Genomic DNA, 24,928 nt, shown 5'->3' with positions numbered 1-24,928 from the left:
ATAATTTTTATTCACGCACCTATTTTGTCCAAATGCATTAAAGTCAATGGGCGAACGAACAATTTTGACGTGCGACGATTTTTATGCGTGTGACTATTCTGACACACGCCAAAATGATTTTTTGCCGTTGAATTTTCACCGCAGTTTCATGAATATATTCGCTTATTGATCCAGGCTTCCCATAGTGGTCTGCATCAATAGATGCACTTGCATATTAAGAGTCTCACGCACCAGTTATTTGGTCCCTGAGCGCCAAAAATGATAACATCCCAACACTGAATATTGTCATCACAATTGGCCACTTGTGCCCTACAGTATATTGCAATTTGCACACTGTATTTGTGGTCGTAAATGAGCTGTAGTTTATGATCCTTACTTAACTGAAGAAAAGGGCAATGGGAGAGACACCTGCAACAAAAGTAAAGGAGTAGCAAGCAAAACACTTTATGTCACTTCGGATCTTCTTAGTATAAAAGAACACTGTACATAGGCACAGAAGGGTTTTCTAATGGACTTACTGATACACCAATTTAAACCATATTGATACTGTATAAGTTATCTTGTGAGAAATGAAGAGCAAAAACCCGTACCACTGCTCATGTGGCATTGTTAGAGCAAAGAAATAAACCCATTTGTATATTTCAGCTGTTCTTAATTATTTTTTTCGCTTTCTTAGTGATACCGTTTATGCGAGTCAATTATATTGTGTACATGGAATATTTGACTAGTATTTTATTTAAATTTGTCATACACTTGAAGAATTTATATTTGCTTTCTATTCATATATGGTGAATCAAATAATAAACGGCTCCCAGATTTGTTGTTTTTGTAACAGATGTGATCTAAGTGTATATGGAAGAATGCTACTTGGCTAAGTTCACTTCTCTGGAAGAAAATGTGATTGAAAACAGAAGCATACAAGGTACACCACAGATTTCTAAATAAAATATATACTTTATATAATGTGACTCTTTATTTTCACAGTTTGCAGTTGAGTTAGAGGAGTGGAGAAAGTGCTTTAAATAAAATCTCTGAAATAATGCTGGTAGAAATATTAGATCATAACGAATATTTATGCCTTGCGGTGTATATCTTGCAGAAGCATTATGCCAAATATTGCATAGGTGTCACTATTCATTTATTTCTTTCTGCTTACGTTTAGTCCCATTTCCTTAATTACTCCGTGAGATTACATTTAAGTATGTTTTACTCATGTCAGTGCCAAGAGAATTTTTCGCTATGCATTTATATATTCCAGAATCTGAAGTTTGAGGGCTCTGAATTACTAATGTACCTTGAGGATGAAGAAGTTCTGTTCCAGTAAGGCTTCCTTGACTTGCTGTTGATAATACAGAGAGATCTGGCAGCTCCCAGAATATGTCTGGTTTGGGTATCCCAATGGCCATGCAGTTGAGACGTACAGCAGAGCCTGCCCTCGTATGGATAGTCTGTGGAGGCTTGTTTGTAATCCTTGGAGGATATGCTACAACCACAACTGCAACATTAATAGCTGCCTCACCTGCATAATTCTTGGACTTACACTGGTAGTTTCCACGGTCATGTATTGCTGTTTCTTGAATAACCAACGTTCCATTGTCAAGTAACTTGTACCTCCCTTGAACTTGTGGTCTATCAATAACATATCCACTTGGCATTATCCAGGTAACACTTGGTCTAGGTATTCCATCAGAAAGACAATGTAAAGACAATGATTCTCCAATGATGCCCTTAATTGACCCTCTAGGATGTGTAAGTATATTAGGCTTTTGACCAACCTCCAAAATAATAAGCTTTTCAATATAGCCCACTTTATTTCTAGCCGCACATCGATATTTTCCTGCATCATCTTTGGTTGGGTTGTAAATAATAAAAGTTCCATTGCTTCCTGCATGGTATTTTGAAATTGATGGCCCATTTAAAAACCGTGTGCCATTTGGCAGAAGCCACATTATTTCCGGAGAAGGATTTCCCTCAGCAAAGCAATTTAATATTGCCATTTTGCTTGACTTAGCAATAACTTTTTCATTAAACGGATTTTTGAACATAGGCCGTCTAAGCATCTCTAGTACCTCCAGCTTAACCACAAGCATGCTTTCACCTCCATCATTGCGAGCAACACAAGTAAATTCTGCTGTATCTGAAGGTCTTATGTTCCGAATTTCTAAAGTTCCATTTTTGTGGACCACTATCCTACTTCCCTGGTATGGCGCAGTTAAATAAATGTTATCTGGCATTATCCACATAACCTGAAGTGGGGCAGCCCCTTCAGCTGTACAGTCAATTAATTTTCTAGAGTGTTTAATGGCAGTGTCCTTAATTATAGTTCTGTTTGAATATAGACCATTGATAATTGGGGGTTTTGCAAGTACCTCTAATCTGAGAAGCTTTGTATCATCACCTGCAGGGTTGCGTGCTACACACATGTATTCCCCAGCATCTAATAATTTAACTTGGCTTACTGTCAAAGATCCATTTTCATGCAATAAATATCTGTCATGAGATACTGCTATCATATCACTGGAGGGAAGCAACCAAAATATTTTTGGTTTTGGTTCTCCATTTGCCTCACAGTCTAAAATCACACTTTCTCCTGCCTTTGCTGCATGTCTTGTATTCATATTTAACTTAATTTGTGGCGCAGCTGTAACCACAGTTATGTGAACCTTCATTTCATCTCGTCCTAGTTTATTTTCAGCATAGCAAGTATAATCACCTTCCTCGGCTATGCCTACTTTGTTTAGGTACAAAGTTCCATTGTCAAAGAGAACGTATCTACGTTTTCTCCTTCCACTATCGTCAGCTTGGAGAATATTATTTATCATGGTACCATCTGGCAAGGTCCAAGATATTTCAGGCAGTGGAGACCCTGAAGCCTTGCAGTCCACTTTAAAATCTTTACCATATGGCACTTGCTTGGCGAGCTGTTGTTTTTGAATAATTTTCGCTGGTTTCATTGTCACACTGACTTTCATTAATATAACGTCATCTCCCATTTTATTCCTTGCCACACATAAGTAGTCTCCTGCATCTTTATCATTCACAGAATCCACAAATAGGGAACCATTTGGAAACACATGAATTCGACTTCCCATTCTGAAAACAAGAAAAAAGAAAAACAAGTTAATGCACTGCAATATTTTGTATTGTATTAAAATGTATTTAATGCTGTGTTGCGTCATGCATTTATCTTATTTCTAGTGCTATACTGAATGGAATATAGAATAAATTATAAAGCAACCTTCAAGTTTTTATACTGTATATAGATGGATAATTCTGCAGAAATAAACAATGTTATATTTGTTGGTTTTTAAAACTTTGAAAAAGTGCTTATTTCAAGCATGTTATATATATAATTGTGATTGCAGTGATTTCACAATGAATGATTAGAGGCATGCCTACAAAAAACCCAGTGCTGGTTCTAGTCACTAGAAAAATATTGGCAGTATATTTAGGCAAGGCAGAGACATGTTAGTATAAGTACAATGTAGCTGCAGCTGCAATCCACATTGTACTATGCCAAGCAAAGTACTGTAGTTATAGAGAGGCTAATATGTGGCTATTTTAACACCTACATATCCCTTAGTGCTGAAGAACGACACATACGTTGATCCCTATGCTGTTGGGGTTGTGCCTCCTTCAGAACGTGAGTTCAAAACTGTGTCTGGATAAATTCACATTCTGTTTTGCTTATAACCTCAAGCTTGCATACATGCTGCATAACAAAACTTTCATTTCAATCAAAATGCTATTTAATTATGTTTGTGAGTAAACAGAGGATTTACCTGTGCCACTGATCTACCACTGCTTTTGATGGCAATCGCCATATTATCCTTGGCTTTGGTTCCCCTGTTGCAGTGCAGTTCAGCACGAGTTTGTCTCCAAAGTTCATCTCGGTAGTTTTTGGAGATGCATCAGTTATTTTAGGAAAAGTATCGCTTTGCTCAACCATGAGATTAACCACTCTTCTTTCAGACCCAGTTGAACTGGTTGCAATACATTCATAATTCCCACTGTCTGTTGAAGCCACATTTCTTATGTAAAGTGTTCCATTAGAAAAAAGAAACAGTTTTGCATTTACGTATTGCAACGGTTTAACTTTTGTACCATCAAAAACGACCCAGTGTACTGTAGGTTGAGGGTTTCCTCTAGCTGTGCAAGGAATCTTTAGATTCTCCCCAGGAGCAGCTAGAACAGTCTGACGTTTTTCTTCCACAATAACTGGAGGAGCAGCAATCACTTGAATCTTTACTGTAAATGTATCATCTCCTGCTAGGTTGGTAGCTAAGCATATGTAAATCCCTCGATCATATATGGTTACATCCTTGATTATGAGAGTACCGTCTTGTTGCACAAATATCTTACGATTGCTTGTAGATGTTCCAAAGGGAATGGTCTCATTTTTTAAAGTCCATGTAATTGTGGGAAAAGGTCTACCTTCAGCCTGACAATTTATATTGACTGAGTTTCCTGAGTGTACTGTAATCTCTCTTGATCTCCCCTGAAAGATCCTTGGAGGGTAAGTTATCACTGACAGCGTGACAAGCAGACGATCTGAGCCAAGCTGATTATTGGCCACACAAAGATACTGTCCACCATCATGTATGCCAACACTTGAGATGCTGAGGGTACCATTCATAAAAACCTCCATTTTGTTTACTCGTCTTGTTTTCGTTACAAAAGTACCTATAAAAAAATGTGGTTTTAGTTTGCTCTGACTTTGATCAGTTACACAAAATTGTTATCCTATAAGCTAGGGTTGGATGATGAAAGGTTACTACCTAGGCTTTCTTGCTTCAAAACTAGGCAATATAATAAAACACTGAATCTGTCTTGTCAGGTTTTTTTGGCAGAAATAGCTGCACAGTATCTGACAACTTCCACTGTTATGGGTCTCAGTGGAATAAGGGTACAACAGGCCAAAGCAGACTAGATACTATGACAAGACATGTTAGCAAGACAAGCCAATTACTGCATTATAGGCAGTAACATGGATGAGAGGAAAACAGGATAGCCCCTTGGAGGTAGATTTCAATAACAGCTCTTGCAGAACCGGAACAAAGCAGGAGAAACAAAACAGGAGAAAGCATAAGATATTCATGCAACTACAATTATCATACATTCAAACTGAATATTATTGCAGGAACAAGACAAATGGTTGTCACATGACTGTGAGTCAATATACATTTATGAATATTTTCTCATTCTTGTAACAGGCAAGAGGGCAATTCCTAGCACAAAAAGTCTATTAGAGAGGCAGCATGACTCATATCAGACACGCTATATTGTGCAAATACTATATAATATATGCAGGTAGGGGAGCAATCATCTGTAATGCTTGAGAACTGAAGGTTTTTCCTCATATTATGGATTAAACCTTCAATGTACTTAAAAAACATTTGAAGACCAAATAATGGAACTTAGTTACCATCAAGTAAATTATACTGTTTTACAGAGAAAATGTAAATAAATATAATTTGCTTAAACTTGACTTGGGAAATGGCCGTCCCTTTATTAGATTTTTCTGAATGATGGGTTTCTAGATAAGAAATCCCATACTTTTATTAACCAAATGCGAACATCTATTCCAGCATGCCAATATTCTGTAGCTCACCTGATGATACTTTTGTCCAAAGAATTGTTGGCGGTGGATTCCCACTGGCTTCGCATGGGATGAAAGCATCAGAATTAGCCAATACTGTGAAACTTGCTGCTTTTCCTCCAATTATTCTAGGCTTTGACCTGCTGTTTTGTGTTGTAGAATCTGTACTGAGAAGGCTAACTGTGGTTGTTGTTATAGCCACTGGCTTTTCTAATCCAATTTTCTTGCCATGTCGTTGTTTAGCCAATGAAGGGGTGTAGTTTTCAGAATATTTCATTATATTGGTTGAAGTTGTAATCCTTACAGCTGTTTCTGCAGATTCCAGATTAGGCCTATTTTCCAAACTCTGGATTGTTTTTTTCTCTGCAAATATAGATGGCCTTTGAGTGGCTTTCTTTACTGGTAGGGGTGATTGGATGGCCTCTTTGGTAGTAATCTCATAGGTTTTTAAGGTTGGAACCAACGTGCTTGGTATAATGTCCTGTTCATAGGGTAAAGTTTGTTTTGTCTCTTGTTGAGTGGTTATAAAAGTATCTTTAAACTGGCTTTCTGTAGTCATTGCTTGTTCATAACTAGTAAAATACTTTTTTCCCATTGTCATTTTTGACTTTTCATCTGAAAATGATTTCAGGGGATTTGAAGTTTTATTCCAAATATCATTTTTTATTGTGGGTAGCAAATTATCATTGGCTTTGCTAGAATAAAATGCAGTATGTGGATAATTACTAGTCTTCTTCATTAGAAGTTGTGGAAGTTGAGTAATTCCCTGAGATGTGGTCATTTCTTTATGAATACTGGCTCTACTACTGGCTGTGTTATCCTTTAGTTCTGAAGACCTCAATTTATATTGTGTGTTGTTAGATATTCTGGATTTTGCTAGTTTCCACATGTCCAAATTTATTGGCTTGTTTAAAAAAGTTTTCTTCCGTGGTCTCTTTCTGAAGAATTTTCGCTTAACTGCCTTGTCCATAGTTGAGGATGATGTTGGAGATGTAAAATACTTTGTTTTTGAAGTAGGTGTCATATTGTGATATCCTAATGTGGTAGCAGCATTAGAACTGGTTAAATGAAAGATGTCTGGCAAAAGAATGTCTAGTATTAGAGTTGACTTAGCCTGTGTTTTAGGGCTGCTTGTCATTGTTATTGATGTACTGTACTGTAAATTGCTCATAGTTGAAGGGGTGGTTTCTGTGGATGTAAATTCTTTTAAAATGGGTGATGTTACAGTTAAAGGTAGTTTTATTGTTGTACTTATTGTTGTACTTGCTGATGTTAGCTCTGAATTTTTTCTTAACTTCTTTAATATCTCTTTTTGAATGTTTGAGTTGTTTCCAAACAATTTGTGCCAAGGAATTTTTCTCCTTAATACTTTTGAAGTAGTTCTAGGTTTTGTGGTGGATTGGGCTGATGTAGCGAGAACGTATTCTCTGTTTGACACAGGCAGCATTGTTCCTGGAACTTGGGTTGTCAGGTGTGTTTTTTTTGTGATGTGAACTTGATGAGTAGGTAAGGTTGACATGTTTTCTTTGACTGTTCCAAGTGTTATTGGGTTATCAAATTTAGAAAATATTCCATGATTATTTGTTATAGTTGTTTTTACTTTGTTTGTTAGACCTTTTTGAGTAGGGTTCTTATTCACAAATGGATCTGATGAAATTGTGGTCAAAGTACGCTCAGTGGTTGTAGATATTTCTGGAGGATATGTAGAATACAGCATTTGTTTTTGTTTACTTGGTTCCAAACTTGTAGAATATGTTGTTGTTGTTGTATAGTCTTTTAAATTTGACTTTACAACTGAAAAGTAAGACTTGATATTTGGAATGCGGTCTGGTCTTACAATTCTTCTTTTGCCAGAAATTCTTCTCCGTCCATAACGTTTTGCTGTTGGCATATATGGTGTGACCTCTTTTACTATCTGAATCTGTTGATGTGTAATAATTTTAGAGCCTACTGGAAGTTGTGGTGAGATTATTTTTTGTGTAGTGTGGAAGTAAATGGGACCAATCTCTGTTTCTGAAAGAAAAAGTTTAGCACTTGACTTGGTTGAAGAATCAACTGTTATAGCATTTTCCTCTTCAGCTTTATTTTTTGTCTCTGTAAAATTAGGAACTTTTTTAGTTGAATTATTTGTTTCTATAATAGTCTTGGTCTTTGAATATAGCACGTTTTCCATGGCAGGTTTAGATGTTGTTTCAGGTATGTCTGTTTTTATCTGCACAGTGGTTGAGGAATGACCAAAATTATAACTGTCCTTATTGAAAACTTTAGTGATAGGATCCTGTTGTCCACCAGATATCTGTAAAGGTGGTGTACTAAAGACTTTGTCTTCAGGTTTTACTGGTGATGTACTAACAAATGGTTTAGTTAAAGGATTCAGAGGCCTATTTTTAGTTTGGTTCGTATGCAGAATATCTTTATATTTGTCCAACAAAGTTTGCAGTTTGCTTATAACAGGTTTAGGAGTTTCCTGTAAATAGCTATATATAGTGGTTCCCCAAACTTTGGGTGAAAAAGACAGATTATTAGATGGAGTTGTTTGAGGTTTGCTTAAAACATATTGAGAAGTTTCATATAAGTAGCTAGGTGTAGTTGGTTGATAAGGTTCTATTACTTTGGTTGTAAAATGTAGTTTCACATTTGGAGTTGACGTTGGCTTGCTAATAACATTTTGAGATGTTCCTTGTAAGAAGCTAGAAGTAGTGGACTGATAGGGGAAGATACCTTTGGGTCTAAAAGACAATTTTTCATACTGTGTAGTAAGTGGTTTGTTTATTTCATTCTGAGATGTTTCTTGTAAGTAACTTGATGTAGTTGGTTGGTAAATTAACCTGTCTTTTAGTGTCAAAGGCAAATCATTAGAAGGTGTTGTTGGGTTCATTATAATATTAGGAACCAAAGTACTAGATATATTGTATTTTAATGGGGTTTTCTTCAAAACATTTTGTGAGGGATAATTAAAATAATTAGACGTGGTGCTTGGATTAGTACTTATACCTTGAGTAGAAATGTGTGAGTACTCTGGCATAGTGTAGGCTGTAGTACCTTGCTGAGATGTAGTATGAACATAACTAGGTGTTACTGGAGTTGTTATGACATTTGATGATGTGGTATATATGTATCTACTGGTAGATGATGAACTAGTAATTACTGTTTGCGGTGTAACTGTTAGAGAATTAAATGCAGTTGTTAATTCATTGTTAATAACTTGTGGTCTCCCATGGTGCAACATTGCTGTATTTCCTAATAATGAGGTAGTTGTAACATCCTTCAGTGCTGCATACAAACCACTAGAAGTAGGTTGAGGTTTTGAAATTAGTTCTATGTATGTGTTATTTAAAATACTATGTGTTGTTGGTTGAATTTGAGAAGTATTTGCCATCTGATTCGCCAAGGTTTCTGTTTTGGTTCTATTTGGACTCAGTGTTGGCATTGTTTTTGTTGGTTGTGTCTGTAATGTTTTAGAGTCTGTAACTGTTTTAGTTGTAGGTGCTACATTTAATGTAGTAAGAGATGAATGCCTTGTTGTTAATATGAAGAAATTTTCTTTCACTGGAAGAAGTTCTTCACCAGAGGATTCCTCCAGATCACCTGAGGCCCTTCCAACAATATATTCTTCTTTTAATGAACTTTCAAATATTTTGGTTTCTATTTTGGGTTTTTTTGCATTTTGTTTTGTTTTTTCTAAGATTTCTGTCCAACGGAGAGGATCAATCCTCCTGTTACTCTGAGTAAATTGTCGTCTTTGTCCCCTCAGTCTTCTGCTTATTTTATTTCTTCTTTGAATGGCTATATTCCTGTGTGTTTTTGAACCTTTTCTAGTTAAAATATGCCCAGGTTGGATGTGTACTGGGATTTGCTTTTGTGCTGTGACTCTTCCCATAGCTGACTGTTTACTAAGTTCTTCATTATCTTCATTTCCAGATCCATCATCATTTTCTGTTTCTTTAATTATGACACCAATTTGTGTCTCTTTAACAAGCACTCTGTGTGTCAATATATCAAGTCCATACTGATTAGCTGCTAAACATCTAAAATGACCACTGTCTCTTTCTGATATGACTTGTATTTGTAATGTCCCATTAGCCAATATAATCTTGTTTCTTGAAGGTTGGTACAGGACTGAGTGATCTGGCAAAATCCAATTAACAGATGCATCAGGAATACCACTTGATCCACATGGTAGGTTAATGTGATCTCCAGCACTCACTGAAAGCTCAACTCCATTGACAAATTGTTCTTCAACATCACCACTGACAACAGTAATTCTGAAGGATAGAACATCTGCATCAATATAATTAGTAGCAATGCAATGGTAAACACCAGTGTCAAAACTGTCGGCAGACTTGAGTATAAATTTTCCACTTTTTGTAATTGTTATTCTCCCCTCTTCACTTTCATATGGTGCCCTAATTTTACTTCCATCAGGAAGAATCCACTCGATAGCAGGAGTTGGTTCCCCTAAAACTTTACAATCTATTTCTACAGTACCTCCAATTACTGCTGAATATTCTGTCTTGGTTTGGTTATCCTTTGTTATCATGACCCAACCAGTTTTAAAAAGTTGTTCAGGAACATTATGCAATGTAATATAGACATCAACCATAAACCTAATGTGTAATGTGCTGAGAGTTGTTGCTGTTCTGTCTAATTGTAATGTAACCACATCCTGCATCAACCAGTTTGGTTCAGTTCTAAGTTCTGCTTCAATGTCAGTAAAGACTTCATCATTTGATGTAGATTGTTTGTATTTGTAACTAATAAATGGAGTTTTTGTAAGCAGGAGATCTCTTTTGAGTTTCATTGGAGAATCACTGTACATTGCCAGTATGCCCCATAACTTTTGAATATGATCATAGTCTATGTTACAAACAAGAAAAGAAGAGAATGTAGTCCTCAGTGATGAATAATCTGATTTTGTATCCATAGTTAACTGGGACATGTTTGTTGGTTTTTGAACGCTGCAAGCCAAATTTGCTTCATTTCCATATTGGTCAGTCATATTTAGGATAAGGGAGCCCATAGGTGCTATGAAATCTTTAGATGATACAGCAATAGATCCGCCTTCTTCTGTTGTGGTAGCATTTTTTACTTTATAGATTTTATCAATGGTTGGTTTAATACATGCCATATCTTCAAATGAAATTTCAGTAAGTGTTTTTGCATAATTTTTTCTTGGAGAAGCACAAAGTGGACATTGTTTACCTGAACGATCCTTCTTGCATTTAATTATGTCTGAGAAAATAAAGAGATGCATTATCAATACTGAAAATACATATAAAAATATTGCTAAACTGAAATCTGATTAAAGCAATATTTTCTTAATTACAAAAATTTATGTTTGCATATTACCATTTTTTTCTCTCTGGCCATCAATTCTTTATCACCACTATAATTTTCCTCCTTCCTTACATCCTGTACACCTCTACCTCTGCAATTTCATGACATCCTCCCACTTTTACTAATTTCTTAGTCATGTATTAATATCCCTTAATTACGGCTGCCACCATATTCTGAAATGATTCTTTATGGCTGCCCCCTTACTTTTGGTACAAATGTTTATACAGTGGTCAAACTTTTTCAGTTCATGTGACAACTTTTTTAGTTTAAGGTCAATCTTTGACCAAGAACCCCTTAAAAGTCTAACTTTTGGACAGAGCTCTCTTAGCCCATGACTTGGATACAGATATTGTAAAATATGTGTGTAGATATATGTCATTCTGCCATAACTTCAAGAACATCTAGGGTAAATCTTTTACCCTAACTGGCCTTTAGCCTAAGACCCCCATGGCACTGCTCTAAGATCCCCAAGAGCCATCCCCAAGGTTTTATAATCACTGGTGTACACAGACTGCTGAGACTTCCGTACCCCACAGTAATGGGTTCATTTATTCCACCATATTTTGACTGCTAACACCAGGTAAACAATACATTATAAATCCATACAGTCTTCTCCTTGGGTACCCCTAGATCAACTGGGCACTGCTACTTTATAGTGCTTTTAGATTTTGTGTTTTAAGGCCATTTTATGTAACATGCAGGTTCAGATAAAGCAAACATTATTATGCATCTGAGGCACTCCATTTACTTCAGAACAGTAAAAGGTGTGGCTACATATGCAAGATGGATCAGTTAAGCTTATCCCTACTGTATGAGTCTGAAGAATGTAGATAAAAATAATACTATAAGTGCTATTAAATAAAGACTAAAGTACCTCTAGATTGTTGTGCCCAATCTCTTAGCCACTCAAGCTTACAATCACAAGACCATGGATTTCCGTGGAGATAAATTCCTTCTAATTCAGTCATATATGAGAACATATCTTTTGGTAGTGATGAAAGCTGGTTGTCAGAAAGACTTATTTGTTTTATAGTTGACGTTTTGAATATATCTATATATCGCAAAGTCACAAATGTATCTGTGTGAAGTTGTCTGAGCAGGTTTCCTTCCAAATGGACCAGTTTTAGTGATGTCAGCCCATAAAATGATTCAGGATTTATGAATTCTAGTTTATTGTGATCCATGTGTAGCCTCACCAAATTCTTAAGCACATGAAACGTATTTTTGTGGAATGATTTCACTTTATTGTAGCTCATTTTCAAAACCTGAAAGAATAGACACATTTAATGAGTATACATTAAAGGAGCAACATAACTGTATAAAACAGCAACCTGCCTTACCTAAGCAGATATTTGCCTTTCACCTTTCTGTCTAGGTGCAAATGGGTGAACCTTTAGACCAAAGGCAAGCAAAGCAGATTGCCCGTTTTCCTTTTATAGAAATGTGAATGTATGGTCCATATACTCTAGCTCCATACAGGCCAATGCCAGCCCTGTCAATGGGGCTACAGGGCTGGGCGATAAGAGCAGAATCAGCTTTCTTCCACATGTATAAAAAAACATTTGTGGAGGAAAGCCTTAGGGGCAAATTCACTAAGCGCCGAAGCGCCGAACGCTAGCGTCAATTCGCTAGCATCGGGCATTTTCGTTACTTCGTAAATTCACTAACGGACGCTGGCCTAATTTCGCTAGTGTAACTTCGCACCCTTACGCCTGGCGAATTTGCGCAACGAACGAAACTACGCAAATTCACTAACGCGCGCATTGTTCTGAATGCCACCTTTTACGCTAGACTTCCTTCGCCACCTCAGACCAGTAGAAGCACAATAGAGTAGATAGGGATTGCTTCAAAAAGAGTGAAAATTTTTTCTAAGTCCCAAAAAACGCTGGCGTGTTTTCTATATTATGGGTGATAGGCTGAAAAAGATCGAAAATAATTTTTTGGGGCTCCCCTCCTTCCCCCCTACATTTCCTAACTCATGGCAACTTAACTATACAGTGGGCACATGTGTAGGGCAAAATAAAAATTTTTATTTGATGTTTTGAAGGTTTTCTAGGCATTTGTGATGCTGATACGTATTCCTCCATTGAAATTTGAATTTGGCGCCATATGCAAATTAACCATCGCTAGCGCAACTTCGCAAACTTACGCTACCCCTGTGCGCAACTTCGGATTTTAGTGAATTTGCGGAGCGCTTGCGAAACTACGCCTGGCTAAGTGTGGCGAAATGCGGCGAATTTGTGCCTGGCGCAACTACGATTCTTAGTGAATTTGCCCCTTAGTGTTATTTGATATGCACATCAAAAAAACACTATGTGCATTCTTAGTATGGCCAGTTTTACTCATTTGGCTCAAGTTCTCTGTTACACATAGTTAGTTATTACATTGTCTTACAGTTCATTGATTATTTATATTACATGAAAAATATTAATTTAAAATAGAAATCCCAAATGAATCAGCAGCAGATGTACTATATAAGTTGAAATCAGCATGAAAATGTTGAAAAATGTTCCACACTGACAATAAATGTTATATTTCTATTTTTGATTGAATTTTATTCCAAGTAAATGTGGCAAAAAAAAGAAGGCAATGTCATATGTCTAAATACTATACATTTTATAACAATTTCTCACTAGATAGAGAAAAAAGTTTGCTAGCAGTTAAAGAAAGATAGTGAGAAGGGTGTATCATTAGACACCTTGCATGGAACCCAAAACATTCTAAATTTGTTTGAAACATCAAGACATCATACGATACGCATAACTGACACAGATATTGTTGCATAATGCATTTCTATATGAAGAATATCAATTTAAAATAGAAATCCCAAATAACTAAGAATGCTTAAAGGAAAACTATACCCACAAAATGAACACTTAAGCAACAGATAGTTTACATCATATTAAGTGGCATATTAAAGAATCTTACCAAACTGGTCTATATATTTAATTAAATCTTGCCCTTTTACATCTCTTGCCTTGAGCCACCATTTCGTGATGGTCTCTGTGCTGCCTCAGAGATCACCTGACAAGAAATACTACAGCTCTAACTGTAACAGGAAGAAGTGTGGAAGCAAAAGACACAACTGTCTGTTAATTGGCTCATGTGACCTAACAATTATGGTTTGTTGGTTTGTATGTGTGCACGGTGCGATCCCAGGGGCGGCCCTTATTTTTTAAAATGGCAATTTTCTATTTATGATTACCCAATGGCACATACTATTAGAAAAGTATTTTATTATTAAAATGGTTTATTTACATGAAGCAGAGTTTTACATATGAGCTGTTTTATGCAATATCTTTTTGTTTGGCGGGTATAGTTTTCCTTTAATAAGTCAGAATAAAGTATACTATTTCATCAACCCATATTACGTATTCCAAACTTTCATGTACAAAATAATGTTATTTACTTAGAAGATTAACTTTCTAAGTCTGATTCACCCCGAAATCTTTACCTGCAGTGAAGACAGGTCATTAAAAGCTCTTTCATGAATTGCTTGGATCTCATTGCTATGCAACATCAGCAGCTCCAGTTTCTGTAAACCAGAGAAATCAGTTTCTTCAAGCTTCCTAAGGCTGTTATATCTGTGAACAAACCAACAGATTATTGGTTAGACTTTCAAGTTAAATTTGAAGACTGGAAACCCTGAATCAGGCTTTACATAATGTTTACCAGACATAGGTAATGCAGGTGAAAGACAAATGCAGAATTACTGCCACAGTGCAATTCTATGTTTCGGGCATCACAGGCTCTTTTTCAAGTGTATACCGAGAAGTGCAATTCAAAGCTATAAGTAACCACCTGGGAATGTACTACCCCACCTCCACCCTCCAAGGAAGAAGCTTACCAGACATAGGGGCGGATTCAATTCAGTGAAAAAAGCTTTTCTCACTGAATTCATCTGGTCCATAGTATTATATAATGTAGGAACAGTGGCAAACTGAATTTTCTCCAAAGGTTCATTTTGTGTGGAGTTCAGCAACCTTACCAACCCAGTGGCTTCAGGTTCCTAAGGTGGCTTAACATAACACCATGCCTACTTCTGTGGCTGCCATTTTTTTATTTATACATAATGAAAGCTCTGCTACATGCAACAGCATAAGGGTTGATAAGCATCTGCTTCACCTTAGCTTTTAGCATTTGTAGAAGAAGCAATATTTTGCTAAGGACTTGTTCCTTTTTAACCAGGAAATTCCCTCCTTCAACTACAGTTTATCTGCTAGAGAACATTTTCTAGAGCTCTATCTGTAAATATTATTTTCTGTATACATTATTCATTAGGTGGAACCACTGAGCCAAGAAGTTGGGAAATGTTCTTTGCACTTTCCTCAGACAGTAGATTATTATTATTACTGTAGATGACAGACCTAAGCAAACTGTTGTTGCAATGGGCTACTGCAATAGCAGGATATGTGCACCTGTCAGTAAATGAGTCCAAATTATGTGTTTAAATACTTAGGGTTGTAGGAACACTTGACAACAAAGCTGTTTAAATACTGCTTATAGGACTTGACAACAAAGTTATCTTTGGATGCTGTGAATATCACTATCCAGAACTTGATCTAAGTAATAGAGACCAGAAAGCACACAGCACACATTACTCAGTGCTGGAGCTTGTATGTATGTATGTATATTTTTATTTGTAAAGCGCTCCTCGAGGGCAAAGCACTGTACAGCAAAACAAGGGGTCATTGGAGCTTCAAGAAGATGGGCAATTACTTGCCATAAACAAAACTGTATAGTGAGCAACATCTATCCAGCTCCATTGTTGTTTTTCTCTTTTGGGTGTGGTGCACAACTTACAAAAATAAATAAGAAATTGGATAAAAACTAGAAAATCAGTAAAGCTGTTGTTGCATGCAAACTTTAGGGGTAATTTTTGCAGTGGGTGCAATGATGCTGGGAGAAAACTAGGAGAAAACTCTTTGTTTTGTTCCTTCCATTGTGAAAAAATATAGCAAACTGTCACCCTATTTTGAGAATAGCATTTTGCCACCATGAAAACCCCAAAATTTCTACCAATAAAATCAAACTATCATTTCTAGTAAATACTATTTTGGGAATTTATACACAGTTGCATAGTTGGGGTGTTTGACAATGTATATATTTAAATTGGCATTGACTGTAGAGACATGCAAAATATCTGAGGATAGCAAGACACAGGCCCGAACTTGTTTAGAGGCCACCAAGGCCCGGGCCTAGAGGGGCAGGATTTTAGGGGGCGGCATGCTGCCCAACCACACCCACATTTGTTCAGAAACACTGGGGATGCGCCGGAGATACAATAATTTTTTTAATTTCATGAGCGCCAATCCCCATTGCTCCAGTCCATAAAAGAAAGTGGACAGGGGCAATGAACGGTAGTTGCCCTAGGGGTGCACGCTATGTAAATCAGGCCCTGGCAAGACATTGCATCATGGAGGATAACATATTGCAGCATTCCACAAAATCTTGTGGAGGGTATATCTATCTGCCAGCTTGGTGAGCTGGAAGTATTCTCTTGAATTAGGATAGGATTAGGATAGTGCATATGGGGAGTATCCTCCATTAAACAAGGGTATGGTCATAATATTGTTTGATCTAGAAATGTTAGTAGACATGGGCTTGATATTTCAGCAATAAATGAAGTATATATAATTGGAAGATAAAAGAGAAGTATTTATAATAAGAAATTATGAAGTAAAAAATTACTTTACAGAATTAGTCTAGAAAATGAAACACAAACATTCCAAAACAATAAACTTATCAAAAGATTAAAGGGCTATTTGAATGTTTACAGTCTATAACCTAATAAAGAATTTGCCATTTAAAATATTCAGCATGCAGCTATTGAAGTCTCCAGTTGGTGATTCCTCTATTCCTCAGTTACTGCATACAAGTTTGTGCTTCAGTGTGTAGGAACTTGGAACATCTGGAAAACATTAGTCTTTCCCTAGTTGTTAAATTGCATCATCCTCACGTTTCACTTTAAATTCATCATTCCTTAAAATGTTCATTCACCAGGGGCCTATTATTAGCCATTATTTTTGTTTTTTAAGAGATCCTTTCATCTGTCTAAAGAAAGACTAACAATGTAGGGGTCTTAGCAACCTTCTCTTGATTACTTTGGACCGTCTTGTGTGCGCTTAAGTAAATATATAATCTTAATGTCTCAGTTCATAACTGCCAACTAAGCAATGTGCCAAAAGATGTAGAAACCGCACAGTTTATAATGATTATAAACACAAAGAAATTATTCATACAGAATTCACTACAGGAAGCCTTGCACCTGTGAATATTAATAGTTCTTGATTAGCTCTTGACTACTTTGCCCACATATGATTTATTACTCAAGTCCTTTAGTCATAGTCTAGGCAAATAGATTTCTCTAAAATTCTGATTTCTTTTTTTTGGTGTTGTGGCACAAACAGTCATAACAATGTAGATGACACTTGTCCCTTACAAACAGAAAAATAATTTATAATTTTTCTGCAAGAGACGAATCTAATCAGAAGCAGCTCTGGCTTTTTGTTTTCAGGCTTTGAAATGCTTTCAATACTGAACTGAGCTGAAAATTATGATCACATGTATCCTGCACAAGAGTTTTGTCTGCTTCTCGGAAATGAAATGGGAAATTAATTTTGGCTCAGTAGATTACATAACAGAAAATATGGGGCAAAGTGGCCTTTCTAAGGGAATCATGAGTAGATTCATACACCCTTGTTTTATACCTCTCTGCTACTGCAACCTATGGTGTTAGACCTAAGTGTGATTTTACTGCTTCTGATATCATTATAAATAAGTATATATGAAGATGGACAAAAAATCTTTACTACTCAACTGCTGCAATCTATATAGGCCTGTCAAAAAGGGCCAAATGCTGGAATATAGCCCCCAACTCCAAAGGGCACTCAATTCAAAAATTCAAAAATATATTTCCAGTCAATTCTCAAAGTTAAAAAATCACTTTTTATTCATCATAAATATTAAAAAGTAGGCAAACAGACCAATTGATACTCCGCCCCTGGGGCTTTAGCAGTAAAGATCTGTGTCTCCAAAGATGCCCAGGTAGCTCCCCATCTTCTTTTCTGCTGATTCACTGCACATGCTCTGTGCTGCTGTCACTTACTGAGCTTAGGGACCCACTCACAATATATAGTACACATAGAATAGAAATGTCACAATATAAGGCTGATTAGTAATTAATACAGATTAATACAGATAATTACTACATGGCAGCACAGAAACTAGTGCAACTAGCATCAGCATTTAATAATCAGCCCTGTAGCATCAGCTTATATTACAGATCAACCTCATTTTGTGCTTGATAATTAGTAACGACCCTAAGCTTAGCTTCTCAACAGCTGCTCAGAGCCCAGACACTTTCCAAGATGGTGACCCCCTGTGACAAGTTTGAAGTCCTGGATCATTGCTGCTATTAGGAAGCTGAAACTTTAGGTTGGTGCAGTTCATTATATAAAACATGGCATTTTTAGCCATATTCATTTTTAGGGTTTAGTTCTCCTTTAAGGTGGCCATAGACGTAACAATTAAGATCTTTCTTTGAAATGATCTTTCTAAAGGTGGCCATACACGGATAGATCCGCTCGTTTGGCGATGTCGCCAAACGAGCGGATCTCCCTCCGATATGCCCACCTTGAGGTGGGCAATATCGGGCTGATCCGATCGTGGGCCCTAGGGCCCAACGATCGGATCCTAGCGTTCGCCAAACGGGCGGTCGGATCGCGGGACCGCATCAACGAACAGATGCGGCCGCGATCCGACGGGATTTTTAACCCCATCCGATCGAGATCTGGCCGACTTTCGGCCAGATCTCGATCGGGGAAGCCCGTCGGGGGCCCCCATACACGGGCCAATAAGCTGCTGACTTGGTCTGTCGGCAGCTTTTATCGGCCCGTGTATGGCCACCTTTAGAAAGATTGTTCATTTCAATACATGAGCTGTGTAGAGCTGAATCATCAGATATACAGGTGGATATACAGGTAGAAACAATAGAATTCTACCTGTATCTGACAATTCAGCACTAACATTGCCTGTCCAATGTTTGCCTTCAAAGGCACCCAATCAAAATTTTCCATCCAGCACGATCGACAAACCAACCGATATCGGTCGGCTATTTTCCCACCATACGCGCACCGAATATCGTACGAAAAAAAATTTGTACGATATTATCTGTGCGTGTATGGCCACCTTTAGTGTCCTACAGTGCACTCTAAGTACATAATACATGAAAGAAACATTCATATTGCTCCACAACTAAAGCTAGAGCTGACAATATTTGTGTGCAAGAGACAAAATGATGCCCTATAGAACACATAAGGTTAAGAATTCTATACTGTATGTTTTCTTGTATATAACAGAGATTTTACGATATTTAGGAACAAGACACACTGCAAAAGGAAAACATGTGACTTGTCTTACTTACCCTAAATTAATGCGCTCCACATCTGTATTGATCTGCCTAGGGATGGCAGTTAGATATCTAAATGTGCAGTGTACCTCTGTTGGAACATAGCAGGCACAGGGCTTAGGGCAGGCTAAGCTGCACTTGGAGAGAAACGAAATGCAAAAAGTCACAAGAAATCCAAGCAGACAAGGGTTACTTCCGTCTATCGGTTTCATCCTTCATGAAGATCTTAATTCACCATCACTCTGATGAATCTAAAAGACAATACACAAAATATAGCATTTGTATAGATGAACATGTTGATAAAATATGTTATGGCCTATTTATGCTTTAGGGGTTTATGATCAAACATGGTCAACGTTTATCTGGTCCTATATCCATAGCATCCACTGAAAATGAGTTTGGGTCTAGTACAGTTAGAATAGTGAAAATTAACAATATCAATATAGAGGCCATTAGTAGTTCTGCAAAAAAAAATATAACATTAAAATAATCTGCCATCAATTGGACACAGCAAGATAGATATCACCTTCCACAGAAATGCAGTGGTCAATAAATAAGGACAGTAACAAGGGATTGCAGGAAATAATTAGCTATAAGCAAGGACAGCCAGTGGGGAAGATTAACAGTACTGGGTGTGATGGGCACTTCTAAAAAATGGAGATATTCAAAGACAGTGAAGGCAGTGAAATTAATAAAACTAAAAAGTCTGAAACTGTTCTGCAATTGAATCTGTAGTGTAGGCTTTCAAAAACTCTGAGGTCTCTTGTTCAATTAACTTGATGACATTAGAAAAAGAAAAACTTCTGTATTATAATATCAAACACTAAATCAATAAACAAATCATAATTAGTCTGTTTCGCTGATGTCTCTGAACTACTCAGTCTTCTCCTGGAATCTCACGTAACTATGGTTTATTCTACCACAGTACTCAATAATGCAAACAAAACCCAAGAAAAATTGGTAACACAAGACAGTTTATATTGCCTAAGTTTTTGGCTGGATACCAGATTAAACCATAGCTCTTTCTAACCTGTAATATTCACATAAATCATCTCTATACTATAGACTAAACAAATACATTTCTATTAGACGGTTTAGAGTTATACAGACATCATGGCAATACAATCCTTATGTTCGTAATCCATTAATGCTGGAATCTGAAAATATATTTCATGACTACCTAACTGTAGATGGCAAGCCACATCAAACAAAATCATAGAAAAAGTCAACTAAAATGCTTAAAGACCACCCACAGGCCCCTCCCTCATTCCAAACACTGTGGTTTTTGCAGCAATCTCCCTTAAACATATAACCCAATCTGAGGTTCTACACAGGGGACCCAGACTTGGTGCCCCTTCAATCACCTTGTTGGCTTTGATCCTTTGTTTACTACTTAATCTGATTGCACAAGGTTCCTTGTTGATGAGGATTAGGAATAGAGTTGGTCTATAACATGGAGATTAAAGTTCTTAACTAACACAACTAGCAAAATAGAGCCCAAGAACAATCAGGAAGACTTGAATTCACAAATAAAGGGTGTGAGTTATGGAAATATAAGCCAAAAGTTAAAACTAGGGAATAAAACAAAAAAAAAAGGTCACAATAAATATTTAAAAAGGTAAGGTTCAGAGCTATTAACAGGACCAGGTGAGAAGCAGGAACTTGGACTGGAAGAAGTATAACACCAACAGTGTGGGAATATACTAGAATGTACATACAGGTTACTGAGGAGCATCCCTATATGCCTATTCACAGCGGCAAGGTTTAGGAATCTCAGGCCTATTTTTGCTTCAACAACCTGATAATGAGTGTAGTTTTGGTTAGAGTGACTTTCAGTTTAGGGATCAATTTTGGGAAATACTGAAGACCACAAAACTCTTACCTTATATAAGGACCAGATGTGCTACAGCAAGTCCTTTGCTTGAGAACCATGTATCACACACATATGCATTCACTCTGTTGGATAAAGGACTATTTCCATGATCAAGTTTGTCCTTGGACAACCTTTAACAGTGAAGGTGCCAACAAGATCAGTATTCTGAGTGCAAAGAGTTTTATGCATAACTGTAAAACTGACCCAATGTAGCTTTGGACCAAAGAAATGTAGAGCTGGACTTTTCCTAATAGGCCATAGAAGTTTTTGGTATCATTTCATAAATTGTAAACTTGAGCTTTGTGTGTTAGGGTCATAATAACTTGTTTTATATATTAACAACATTCATACATTTTCTACGGAAAAAACTTTTCATTGCCAGAGAACACGTCAACCCTCTTGCTGCCAATAGTTATTCCAAACAAAATGAACTGTTTTCAGAAGATGGATAGAGCTGGCAAGTTGAAATTCCAAGAAGAAAATATGCTGATATCACTGAATTGTCCTTCCTCTTGCCTTTTCTGTAGAACTTGGTTCCAGAAGCTTTCATGTCTCTATAGTGAAATATGAAGCCTCTATGTAGGTGGGGGTCTTGCTTTTGAGGGTGACTAAACAGGAATGGTGGCACACAGCCACATCCTAGCAGCATTTTATGCAATGAGCCTAACTGAGAAGGGATGTACTACAGTATAAACTAAAGTATCTAAATTAAAGAACTGCATGTGTCAGCAACGATGTTCACTTCATTTCAGCCAAAAAAAATCCCCCAGAAGAAAGCCATTAATTTCCATTTTCATGGATATTTCATACTCTTTATTGCCAATGCTAGGTGCTAGCTATAAGGAACGTAATAAATATGCAAGAACATTTGTGAATAGTATTTAGAATGCATTAGACACAATAAAAGAGCAATTTTTTTTCTTTTTGCCATTACTTAATGTTTTTGGGAGGATATTATTGGCAAGCATATATAGGAAAAAGTAGCTTAATGTAGAGGGGATATGTAGTGAAATGGGCACTTCTTTACTGTTACTTTTCACTGCATTAGCCCAGTAATGACTAACCCTGTAATCTGTTATTTAGTATTGCTAATGGGAAATTAATGTTTAACTGCAATAATCTGCAAGTTACTCCTTTCACACTCCTTGCCTAATAAAAGAAAACATAATTCTAAGCAATTCTGCAATATACGTTCATTACATTTCCTATGGTTTTTAAGTTATTTGTATATGTATTGGTATTGAAAGCAGTGTGTGTCTGTCCATTTCTCTTCTATGCACTGGCGGTTCAGACTGTTGATACAATGTAAGACAAGCAACTGATTAACAGATCTGTTTTTGCTGGGGAACTAAGACTTTTGCAACATTGTTTAAAAAGTAAAAACCAATAGTTAATCAAATACTAATTTCAATAGCAACTAACTTCAAAATCAATGAACATTTTTAATAAATGCATACTGGAAAATTGCTTAGAATTATGTTTTCTTTTATTAGGCAATTTTTATTTTGGGGTTGACTTGCCCTAAAGAATGATTTGCAGACCTGCTGCGGAGCCTAGTTAATGTCCTGCAGTAGAATATGTTTCAGTTATATTTTCATTTGCCTTTTTAAATTAAGACAATATGACAATTACAGTATGAGGATTTACTTGAAAATGACATTAGAAGAGCATCATTGTTTCCTAAGGTCACAGCAAGTAAGTGGCAAAACACTGACCATGAAATGAGGTGATTTACAGGTGGACAAATACTTCATTGGGTGCTAGAGAGTTCTCTCTCAATGCATTCACCATATTCAAGCTTCAGTTCACGATTTGCCTGATCCCTTCAGATTGTTTAAAAGTTCATGATTCATACAGTATATATTTATAGGAGTCAGCCAAAGGAATTCATTTTTGACAACAACTGACAGATGAGGACAGCAAGTTAACATTTGACAACTGCACTTTTATATTACGACTAGAGTTTAGATTTTCTTAGACATTTTTACCAAAAAGTGGGGAATTTTAAAAAGGAAAGGTAGTGCCATCCTTTCTCAGACTGTTGTTATAGCAGTTTGGCATCAAAAAGTTAACAGTGTAACCGATGCAGTTGCATTGTCTTATAAATTTAATTCACCATATTATTGAGTGATATAAGAAGAGAAAAAGAAATAAAGGGAAGGGGTTTACCTTGTGTTTGGGTGCTGCTGGTAAAGCAGATGGAACAGTAGCCAGTCCTTGCAAATGAACCAGAAAAGTAACAGGTCAGGAGAATCCAACTCCAGCAGCAGCAACAGGCAATTACTTTTTCTGTTTAGGTTTGATGATGGATATTGAGTTTCCCACACATTATTTCATAGTGAACTGCAGAGCTCAGTTAAGGGCATGTGTGTGATGATCATGTAATATAAAGCTTTACTCATTCCAGCAGCTATTACTATTATATGAAAACACTTTACTTCTGGCTTTGTGGGTGTCTGGTAGCCTCTTGCTGAATTAGAACAGTCTTTAAGTTCTTAAGAATCCCTTCTATTTCCAGCAGCAGAATTGCTTCTTTCAGGTCTCTCTCTCCATCTGTTCCCAGTAAAAGTAGAAATTGCTTTCTATGCCTGCATGTATTTTAGGAATTCCTCTCCTGAATCATCTATGTGTGTGTCTCTTCTCTGCCCCCTGCAGTTTCACAAAACAGTACATTTTACTATTTAACATTGTGGCTGCAACTACAGTGAGGGTCCAGTGTTATCTTCTCTCTGCTGAACAGAAAAATAAGCATAGGTTATAATAAGCATCTTGAAAGCATGTTTTGTGTGGTTTGCACTTATGTATCAAGGCAGGTACACAGTGAAACACAGTGTATCATAAAACATAGTGTATGTGGTATTTATTTGACATAAGAACACTGAATATGGTGATTTGTGTCAGAAAACATGTTTTACCCTTTAACGTTTTGGGTGCATAAACCTCCCTTCATCAGATGAAGGGAGATTTAGCCACTCAAAACGTAGTCCTTCTTTTGGCACAACAAACAAGTAGAACACCTTTTTGATGCAACATATTGTCAGGATTGCTCCCGTCCTCTTCGGCGTCGCATCCAAGATGGTGGCGCCCATAGTCGACACGTGGGCTGCACGCTTTGAAAATTCTAAATAAAAGAACGCTGAGGTCACGGGTTCAATGCCCGATTATAGGTTCAACTTGATAGTGTTCCTGGGTGTTCCATAATTCCTGAAATGGATTTTTGACTCTTGGCTTTGCTTCTGACAACGATCCTTGCTGCCTGCCTTCTGACCTTTGTCTGATTACTGACTATGCCTATTCTTATCCCTTTAATCTGAGTGCTTCCTCCTTGGGCCCCTGACAGAATAATCGGGCCATGGACCCCAATGAGGAAGCTCTGCCTGATGTGGAAAGAATGTTCCGGGGTTTGGCGACTCACATGGAAGCTTATGAAGCCCAGCAAAATCTCATTGGGCAAGTGCTAGAAAACCTTTATTAACTGGTCAGCCAATCAGATATCCCATTGGAGTCCTTTCTGTCAAAGAAACTGTTTGCACGCCGATCCCATTCACCAGGTGTCCATCGTTTTAGTGGATCTTAGTAGTTTACAAGGACTTTTACGACATCTTTTGCAAGAAGTCCACAGAGGTTCTCCCTCCTCACTGCTCCTATGACTGTCCCTTCGACCTTCTTCCTGGTATTATGCCCCCCAGAGGTCGTGCCTTAACATATA

At 37.0% G+C, this 24,928-nt stretch overlaps 1 protein-coding gene across 1 annotated transcript; it reads right to left on the bottom strand.

Annotated features, from left to right (window-relative positions):
• Nucleotides 1-717: 717 nt before the first annotated feature.
• igsf10.L (immunoglobulin superfamily member 10 L homeolog) lies at nt 718-23,923 on the bottom strand. The gene is made up of 7 exons (XM_018263798.2): nt 23,389-23,923; nt 19,362-19,597; nt 14,391-14,520; nt 11,811-12,201; nt 5,612-10,831; nt 3,783-4,683; nt 718-3,093 (listed from the first exon to the last, which is right to left on the bottom strand). Exons 2-7 carry the CDS (start codon nt 19,556-19,558, stop codon nt 1,173-1,175), a joined length of 8,760 nt encoding a protein of 2,919 aa, XP_018119287.1. The 5' UTR covers nt 19,559-19,597; nt 23,389-23,923; the 3' UTR covers nt 718-1,172.
• Between the last annotated feature and the right edge of the window lie 1,005 nt (nt 23,924-24,928).

Source organism: Xenopus laevis, chromosome 5L (assembly GCF_017654675.1).
Source record: "Xenopus laevis strain J_2021 chromosome 5L, Xenopus_laevis_v10.1, whole genome shotgun sequence".
Classification (NCBI taxonomy): domain Eukaryota; kingdom Metazoa; phylum Chordata; class Amphibia; order Anura; family Pipidae; genus Xenopus; species Xenopus laevis.
Note: the sequence above shows the minus strand (reverse complement) of the source record. Positions and strands in the feature narration are given on the sequence as shown.